Source organism: Durio zibethinus, chromosome 10 (assembly GCF_047325235.1).
Source record: "Durio zibethinus cultivar Kanyao isolate XHJ-2024 chromosome 10, ASM4732523v1, whole genome shotgun sequence".
Lineage (NCBI taxonomy): Eukaryota > Viridiplantae > Streptophyta > Magnoliopsida > Malvales > Malvaceae > Durio > Durio zibethinus.
In genome coordinates this window covers 10,060,909-10,070,809 of record NC_143171.1, presented here as the reverse complement: position 1 = coordinate 10,070,809, position 9,901 = coordinate 10,060,909, and the positions used below count along the sequence as shown (strand labels likewise).

General features: G+C 30.5%; 2 protein-coding genes across 2 annotated transcripts; both read left to right on the top strand.

Moving 5' to 3' along the window:
• Positions 1–5,588: 5,588 nt before the first annotated feature.
• LOC111310548 (methionine-S-oxide reductase) lies at positions 5,589–6,256 on the top strand. The gene has a single exon (XM_089766749.1). The coding sequence runs from the start codon at positions 5,723–5,725 to the stop codon at positions 6,101–6,103; it is 381 nt and encodes a 126-aa protein (XP_089622875.1). The 5' UTR covers positions 5,589–5,722; the 3' UTR covers positions 6,104–6,256.
• LOC111310547 (uncharacterized) lies at positions 6,249–9,035 on the top strand. The gene is made up of 3 exons (XM_022910036.2): positions 6,249–7,644; positions 8,112–8,245; positions 8,608–9,035. The coding sequence occupies exons 1-3, from the start codon at positions 7,420–7,422 to the stop codon at positions 8,750–8,752; spliced, it is 504 nt and encodes a 167-aa protein (XP_022765771.2). The 5' UTR covers positions 6,249–7,419; the 3' UTR covers positions 8,753–9,035.
• The last annotated feature ends 866 nt before the right edge of the window (positions 9,036–9,901 follow it).

Sequence of the window (9,901 nt, the reverse complement as noted above, 5' to 3'; positions counted from 1 at the left end):
TTAGTAATTATAATTCAAATCCTGACAAGTTTAAGTACAAAAAATATTGAATTAAGAAGGAAATTTGCTATAAGATGATTGAGTCTCATTTAATACATAATTTTTTTCATTATAAAGTAAAAGAATCACATTTATCACTAAAATGTTATAAGATATTAAGATTTCACATAGTCTTTTAAAAATAAGAATTCTAATTTTTTTTGTCAAAACAAAATTTTTTAGTTTTTGGTAGTTGGATTGTAAAATTAGTCAAATCTATAACAATATATAAAAGTTATCCTTTTTTATCAATTGATGCCCAACTCATGTTTGTCTTTAAAAATAATTAAAGAAGGTAATTTTGGAACTATAAAGTAAAGCCTTCTCAAAGAAACTTTCAAAGTTGAAAAAAATGCTGAAGCTTTTAAAGAAAGAAGCTTTTGGAAACTAACATGGATAAAAATAAAAGCAAAAAAAAAAGAAAAGAAAGAGACAATAAAAAAAAAAGGGATGAAAGAATCAACTACCATTATCCATGGGTGACACTTTTTTGAATCGACCAATCAATTAGCCAAACTCCTAAAACTTGACCCCTCTGTTTAGGTAGGTCCGAAAGTTATGCCCATTATGGTGGCAATACAGTAGTCACGCATCATTTTTTAAGGCTAGGTAGATTCATTTTTAGATTAGATTAGATGAAAAAGTAAATAGATAAATGTGAATCGGATCTTTGAGGATCTGAATCCAAACCTTATGAGAGTTAAGGCTTTGCTTTTAAAGAAAAAAAATTCTATATTTAGCTCATCCCCTTTAGTTATGTTAGTAGATGGGAGAGAGAAAGATGGATATACAATATCCATATATTATGTTTTTATTCTAGAAAAAATGACTGTGATTTTTTACAAATGTTGACATCTATGTGTGATTTTTTTCTTTTTATTATAGAAAAAAGATAGTGAAAAGTGCAAAGAGCGAGAGAAAGGAGAAGATAAAAAAAAAGTGAGAGAAAAGAAAAGATAGGGTTATGACCAGTCCATGATTACTAGCATCAACAAGGTAAGTTAAATTATTTTTTTCAATTCTTTTTTTGAATATATAATTTTTTAAAGTGAGAGAAAGATTGAGAGAGTGAGAAATAATGATAGTTACATTATTTTCTTTAATTTAAAAAAAATCAATATTTTAAAATAATTATTTTTGAGATATCACAAGTTGTGGGCGACATGATTAAATACATAAAGAGCCTCATTTCTTTAAAAATAATTCATGAGTTGATACATCATAAAATTTGCCCTTGACATTATAATAATGCCAATTTTCACTTTTTTTTTTAACCCAGTTACATGTTTATATATAAAATTGTTATTCTTACTCCATAAAATCTTTTATACTATTAATTTTATTCTTTAAAGTCTGAAACATTTGTATAATATTTAGCCATTGTTATTTAAATCAAACTCAAATGTCAACAAAAGTTGAGTTTAACATTTTTACCTTATAAGTTTTGTCATTAAAACTATTGACTTTTGATTATGATGCTTAGAACATATGCTTATTGTAAAATACTAACATAATCTTTTGTTTTTGTTAAAATGCTTTGAACATCTTTTTAAATGCAAATGTTGATAACTATTCAAATAGGCTAAGGTTGATTTTCATTGAAAGGCTTCTTAAAGTTGTGTTACTTAAAAGAGTAAGGCTTCTTGAAAAATTGAGAGGCATGTTTGTTTCTGCTAACATGTTTGTGTTTATAGCTCTTTGTAAATTTGAAACTTATGGTTAGTGCATTGGTTTGTTATGGGATTAGTTTACTTATGGATTAATTATATTTTAGTTAATGTTTTTGTTACAATAAAGGTCCAGGAGGATATGAGAACATTATAGTCTATTGAATGTGCAAAATCATATATCAAATATGATTTTTTTTTCTTTTCAATTTGTGTTCAACTAACCAAGGAACAAGCTATAAGTTTAAATTGGTTTACCTATCTCTTAAAATTAATCTTTTGAAAAACTTAACAATTAATTTCTCGTTTGGAAATCATTTTAAATATTGAATGTGCAAAATTATATATCAAATGATTTATATATATATATATATATCAATATACAGATATATGAATCTTTGACTTTTGATCTTTTTCATTTAATTGATATTACTAGGGAGGTAGAAATCAAGGGCTTCTTTTACATTTTTTTTTCAATTAAAACAATGAGATCGAACTTTGTTTAGGCTACCTATGGAAGATTTTGAGTTAATAGTCTTTATATTTATCATGTAACTTGATGGATAATGGTTTACAAGCTACAAGAAAGGCTGCTAATGCTGTGATTGCAACTGGAGGTGACAGAACTCTTTATGACATGTAGATTTTTTTTCATAGTAATCTTATAATATGTTTTATTTTTTCTTTTTTTTGTTTGCATATTTTTTTAAAAGAGAAAATGATTAATTAAATTATCTATTTTGGTTTATGATAAACAGGTTGTTAATAGGTTCTTTTGGGATGAAAACTTGTTGCTAATATGAAGATAGAGGTCGTTCATTCAACTGCTTTTGGTTTAAAATTACCATTAAGCTTTTTTTTTTTATCATCCTTTTTTTGGTAGGATTTTGGTTAGGCTTTAATGAATGATAATCTTGAATTTATGTATTTTTTTCTCTTTAGTCTTCACTTGCAACTTGGAATTCTTTTTGGATTCCCTCTTTTTGCATTTTTCTAAAGAAAATATAACCATATTATACTTTCTTGCAATTCATTCCTATAGGGACTGGATCAAATTTTGCCTAAACATTGGGTTGGTTAGTTTATGCTAATCTAGTCTAAATTTATTTGTTATAAGTTTTTATGCTATGATAACTTTTGTCTCGAGTGTTTGTTGTTTTATCTTTTCTTAGGAAAAATGATCTCTGCAAAGCCATAAAACGTATTGCTAGAGGTATTTACATGCTCCTTTATGGATTTTTTTTTCTTTTATGTTAATTTTTTACTAAATGCAAACTGAAAAAGCTTTTTTTCCCTTAGGATTTGTTGATGTTACTGTATCTCAAGGGTGAGATCATGAACCTGGCAAAACCTTTTATTATGAACATAAGAGATTAAAACAGTGAGTTTTTGCTTCATATTTTTAATATTGTTTAAGTTATTTATTTTGTTTGAAATTCTTAGATTTTGGCTTCATAAATCTTATTGTATTGCCACTTAGTGATTTTTTTATCGGTAATAAATGAATCTTGAGATATGTTTTCCATTTAATATATTTATGTTGTATTTATCTTGCTTGGGTTATGATTTTAATTTGATAGTTTTTCTTTTTTGTTTTCATTTGTTAAAGGAATTTCTATTCTTTCGTATCAATCATCACATCATCATATGCCTACATTCTCCATGAAAATGACCTTAAAAATCATCCTTTAAACGAGTTCTAATCTTAGCAAAACTCAATAATTTTGTTCGACAAAGATATTTTGAAACTAGGTTTAGTAATTCATCCTCAAGGTTTGATTTATTGTTCCAAGATAGAAGATGCTCCCAACCATTTTTTCTTCATAGCTTTAGCATGTCTTTTTATCAGTATATGTCGACTATGGTTAGTGGTGGGATGAAAAAGATTAAGGTTATGAGTGATGTTGCAAAAGTTTTTAAGGATAACGTTGTTGAAACAGTGGTTTCACAGGCTCTTAATATGAATGAGGTTGCCATTACTACTATTAATTATTGGTTACCTATTGCTACCTTATAGTATGTTATTGATGTAGTTTATTCTTTTATTGGCTTCAATTGGTAAATTGTTGCTTTTACTTATTTTATAGTCTTGTAATTACGCAAATGTTTCAAGAATGCACTGCATGTTGATGGTAATCATTTTTGCAAAAATATTGCATAAAAAAGCCTTTTTGTTGAATTATTACTTCTCTATAAATGATTCAATCAATTGGCTTCAAACTATCTATTGGAGTAATATTTTAAATGATGAAAGAGGGACAACATAAACTATGAGGACTGTAAATATAAATATTTCTGTCTAATTTAAAGACATTGTTTTAAATTTAATATTTGGAAAATCAAGGCTCTAAATGAGATGGTTGGATATTAATTTCTTTAAGTTTACAAATTTATTAGAAGTAAAATTCACTTAATACATTAGGTGGTTTCTGAAGGTTACTTTTTCATTCAACCATATGGTATTTCATTCTTTGTATCTGTTTTGCTTTGTAGGTTTCTAGGCTAGCATTTAGTTGTGCTCTTTGAAAAATGATTTAAGTTTAAGTTAAATTGAGATATAATAATTTTAGGCAAAATAGATTTGTAAGATTACCAAGAGCCCAATTCACTGGTTTAAAGTTTTATGAAGTTTCTAATTTTGTCTATCCTAAAGTCTTTTTGCAAAAATTGGTATTTTAAACTAATATATCTTTTTTTTTTCTTGAGTTATTCGGTATATTTCTCTATATTGAGTATTGAGTATTGAGTTGCAAATAAGGTTATTTATTATTTTGTGATCCAATGATGATGACAAACAAATATGTTTTCAATGAATAAATTTAATATATCATCATTATTGACTTTAACTAATGTAAATATTCAAAATATAAATAACTAGATGACTTTTTTTCTCTTAAACATTGTTCAATATTTATATTATTAATACATAATTTTATTTTCTTCTACAATTAAATTATAAGTATATAACTTTATTTTACTTTCATGACAAAATGCGAACTTAAAACTTAATAATAATGAAATCTTTCTATAATATCAATAAAAGTTCAATTATTAATAAATCTATCTTAAAATAAAAGTATCAAAAGGCTAATTTAAACATTTTTCATGTACAAATAAAGAGAATGTAGAGATAGAATAGAGCAAAATAACACTTCAAAGTTATGTAACTTGTATTTGTTCATATCAAAACATTTAATTAGTACTTAAGTGCAATAATCACGTATAATTTATCTGCTATTACAAGTAAAAAAATAATAAATGGATATCAAATTAGACAAAACGATATGAAATTACCTTTACATTATTATATTTTTTTTTTACAAAAAAACCACAACTGAAAAATAAAGTCTGAAACCAAAACATTTAAATTCAAGAAATCATAAACTCATTATGATTTATTTGAAATAAATCTTTACTTAAAAATAAATTGATAAAACATGTTAAACCAAATGACTCCTATAACAAAATGTGAATTTGAAATAACTTTAAAAAAAAATATCGTACTCGAATCCATGAGGATTTACTTAGAAACCAATTTATGTTAATTCAAAATTTTTATTTGAATTTAAAAAAAATTTGAAACAATTCTATAAAACTGTATAGAGCGCATTCCCGATTTATGTCAACAACATATGATTTACCTTAATTTTTTTTAAAAAGTATTTTTGCAGATGTTTTCATTGTTATTTGTCAGTATATGGAATGCCAATATAAAATACACCTACTATAAATGTATTTTTATTTTGACAAAAATAAAAAAATAATTACATTTTCACTACTTAAATATAAAATTAAGATTTTATAGAAACAAAAAATCAAATTAAAAACTCGACGTCAGTAACCTCGTCATAATAAAACTGATTTTGGGATAAACGAATTTTCTAAAGCAGCGACGCGTCTTTGAAAATCTGCCATCGACAATTTCGTCAAATTCAAAGCCAAATCCGGCCTTGGCTTCCCCATAATTCCCAGTTTGCTTCCCCACCACTCAAGGACCTTGGAATCTGAAATCAAAAATGGCTTCCATCTACTGCTGTACAGAGTGCGGAACCAACCTAAACTTAAGCACAACCCATCTCTTCCCTCCAGACTTCTACTTCGAAGCGGGAAACAAGGGCACCCTCTCCTTCGCCTTGATCGACGCCTCCAAGTTCAAGTTAGAGAAAGAGGACAAGATCAGGCCTTTTTTTGAGACCGTTAATTACTGGGGGATCGTACGAAACAGGACCAAGATCAAGTGCAATAACTGTGGCAAACTCGTTGGTTATGTTTATGATGACGGTCCTCCTCTCACCAACAGTCCCGGTCAATACCATTTTGGGCCCAGTCAGGTGATCCCTAGAGCTCCTAGATATCGGTTCAAGACCAAGGCGCTTAACATCATGTCTGAAACTTGAAGAACTTTTCTGATTATGGTTTCTGGTTTTTGTAGATATTTTGGGTTGGGGGTTTCTTTGGTTTGGTCTATGTATACGGACGATCTTGTTATGTGAATTTCGATCACTCTATTTCTTCAATCCAATAGAGATTTTTATGCCAATTAAAGAGAATCCAGCTCATCATTCCCTTCAGTTTATTAAATTGATTCGTTCTTTTTTTTTTTCTTGAACTTTAGATTTGATTGGTGATATTTTAGGCTGCGGTTTGCAGAGTCAGATACGAAACTAATAGGGGGTTTGAAATTGAACAGAACAAAGGTCGCATGTTCCTGTCGGAGAACCAGGAATGCGTCTAATATCTAACAGTGTCAGGAGATGTTGATGTGTTGCAGGTATCAACCTCAGCAAAAACCATATATGGAAGCCTTGAATTATCCACCGTGATGATAATTTCAGAACGTAATCTCAATCGTATTCAACCACCTATTGCGATGCTTACTCTGTCGCAGAGGTAGGTTGCTAAGTGATAACTTCAATAAATAGAACCAATCAGACTCAGCTGTTTGCAAGGGTAGTAAATTCCCAGATCAAGAAATTGTTTATTTTGGTCTTAGCTGACAAAAAGTTTCGGGTGAACCTTGTATCATCGGAGTAAATACTGGTGCTAATGACTTGAAATTCGTTTCTGCAATTTACCTTGTTGCATCAGTCTATTCCATGGTTTGAGTTGCAGTGAAAGTCCACTGCTAAATAAAATTTTGAGGGAACATCAAGGATGGTTCTCATTAATTGATTCTCATTGATCTATTAAATATGAAAGGGTTTATCCAAACCATGGGAACAACCATTGGATTATTCTGGAGTCTGGACTGTTGGGCGATTTAATTGGACCTGATTTTGAGTTGGGGTTAGTGGTAGGTATGTGTTTGACCGAAGAAAAATATTGATTAAACCATTTCCCAGAACTTTTCTTCGGCCTAATTTTTTATATGGCAGTTTCTTTCATTCCAGTATATGGATTATCCATATCTTACTTGTCTTCACTTGTCATTCTTACTACTTGAAATTGCATCTACCGGTCAAAATTTTGCATGCTGGTTAGTGTTGAGAAACCAGCCAAGCAATTCCAAAATTGAAAACCTTAGAGCACGCAAGAAACCAATCTATCACTCACAGTTGAAAGTTAGGTTGGATTAGTAGCTGTGGGGGGTTGGTTATGGAAGTGGCTTGTTACTTATTCAATAATTTGTACCCTGCTATTTTGTTATTTCACCTGATCATCTCAAACTTGGACTTGAGGCAAAGCTAAGTAGCATATTCAACCAAAGAGTTCTATGATTATGAATCCAACAAAGTTGGAAACTGACAGTATCATTGGTAAGCCTAAACAGGCAATCCCCCCACCGCCACTTCCAAGATTCTGGGCAAGGAAGACTACTGCCGACAGTATAACAAACCGAGAGATTGCCAAGTTCTGGAGGCAGAAGCGCGTTGAAGAAGAGGATCACCTACTGGCTGCCATCAAGGCTGCAGCACGCATCAGGGCCCGCAATCAGTCGGTAAGATTATACGATACTCATTCAGCTTTATGACAGGGTTCTCTCTGAAACCTGCTATCAGTTTCACTAATTTTTGTTGATGAGCCGATTGCTCAACAGTCAAAGTGATCCATGTTGAGTATTGATTAGAAGAAATCTTTGATATGGTCACCTAATTGATAAGCCGGGGAAATAAAATGCTTGTCCTGTTTCATTCCTATTCTCTTCTTTTTCTGGTAATGTTGGTACCAAAGATAGGATTAAAATTTCCCTGGGATTCTATTTTTCGACAAAGTTGCCTGGAGAATTATTATCACTTGCATTTCAAGCTCACCATTTGACTAATGCGAAGAGAATTGCAATAGATAAGAAGCTCATTTCTAGGCATTAGAAGGCGGAGAGTTAGTTTTAATAAAGTCTGTAGCATGCCAAAACATTTGAGTCACTTTGTTCACTTGGTTAACTTGTTCAAGATCGATGTTGTGTAGGAGGAAGACTGTAAGTGTTTTGAAGAGTCACTGAGCAATGAAGATAACAACGCTAAGGAGAAGATCACAGCCCCAACCAACAACGGAAAAGGAGATAAAAAAAATAATGAAATTCGTGTGGGAATAAAGGACTGGTTAGTAAAATTTCTCTTCAAGACTTTGGCTATTCTAATCATGATGAGAATAAACATACATAGGAAATCATATTGAAGTAGATTTCCCTGAATCGATTTAACTGCATTATTAGCTCCAAATGTCTGTGTCATACAGTTTTCTGACATCAAAAAATGAAAATAACTGCATTTTGCCCATGAAATCCATCAGATAACTGATTCTATATCACGACACGGACATATAATTTGCTAATTCTTTGCTCATCTTCTGGAGTTGTAGCTATTAGTTTAGGACAACTGATAAAATGCCTTTATTTCTTGAAAATTTATACTAAAACATTTTTAATTGAACTCTGGTATCTGCTTTCAACTAACATGAGCAGGTGGACAAAGAGCAAGTATGCGTACTTAAACCAACCAGCTGTTGAATCCATGGGCGATCCAAAGCGAGGAGCATCCACTTATTTTCCAATTTTTTTTAATTATAAACCTGCTCCTTTATATCCTACATCACTTGGTGTCTTTTAGACCATTGGGATAGGGGAGCTTTTTCAACTTTCGATTGATTGCATTACCTACCATGCATTGATTTGTATGTGTCATTGAGAGTTCTTTTCATTTATTTAAGTGTGCTTGCAAATAAGTATGGTTAGTATTACTTCATTCTGTTATGAGAAAACCCTGTTGTAAAAAGTAGTGCTGTTGCAGGTGTCGTATATTTCAAAATGTTGCAAGTTGTTCTTTCTGCTTTTGTGGTAAACCAAAAGCCCAAGCCCTGTCAAAAAAAGTTTGATGCAATGCTTTTACATGATTGAGTTGGCAATTTCGCATCATATATATGTAGTTAGTTAACCATTGCACTTCTTTGTTTGCAATACTAGCAACCACACTTGAGCCAGAAAATGAAAATTTTAAAATAGACATAACCACTGAGCCTTTAGACAGACAAGAGAACAAAAACCAAATCATTTGAAGAAGCGCAATAAAACTCCCTATCTCCCATGGTTTTGAACTTTTGATTAGTTTTAAATGCCTCAAAATTTCGGGTACAGATAAAGTAAAAATTGCTGATAAATCATAAGTGCTAATAATAATGATGAAAAGGCTCAGTCTCTCCCAGTGATGAATTCTTCAAAAGCATAATAGAAGTATTCTGGGATGGACTTTTTACAAGCTGCTGACAGGTTGACCTTGTTCCCGATAGTTTAATCTTATCATCATGTTTTAGCACCGCTTCTCCATTATCAATAAATTAAACATATATACATATAATCCAGCCAAGCATAACAAAGAAAAAAATTATACTTCTATTATTATCAAACATGAAAGTCATATAATTGCTAGTTGACTTGGTTTTTTAATTCATAATAAATCACAACACATCCATTTATGAGCTGTATTTATCTCTCCTTCTCATTTTTTGTGGTTGTTATTTAATTTAGCAACATTTTTAAGCTAAAACGTGAGGCTGCCCACATGCTAAGATTGGGGTTCGAGCTTCAATGCTTGCAATTTTTTTTAATCTTCCTAAGCTCTGGCTTTTTTACAAAAAAAAAAAATTATTAACCTAACACATTTCCTTCTTTGGGATGACAAATTATTAATTAATTAATTTGTAAGGCTTTGCATGCAAAATTTATGGATAAGTTACAATGGGTAGCCGTACACCACATTCGG

Excerpts from the sequence above, each read along its gene's own strand:
- LOC111310548 (XM_089766749.1), top strand. The coding sequence starts at position 5,723 with ATGGCTTCCATCTACTGCTGTACAGAGTGCGGAACCAACCTAAACTTA.
- LOC111310547 (XM_022910036.2), top strand. The coding sequence starts at position 7,420 with ATGATTATGAATCCAACAAAGTTGGAAACTGACAGTATCATTGGTAAG. Across the intron at positions 7,645-8,111 it reads TCAGGGCCCGCAATCAGTCG|GAGGAAGACTGTAAGTGTTT; the intron begins GTAAGATTATAC and ends GATGTTGTGTAG. Across the intron at positions 8,246-8,607 it reads CGTGTGGGAATAAAGGACTG|GTGGACAAAGAGCAAGTATG; the intron begins GTTAGTAAAATT and ends TAACATGAGCAG.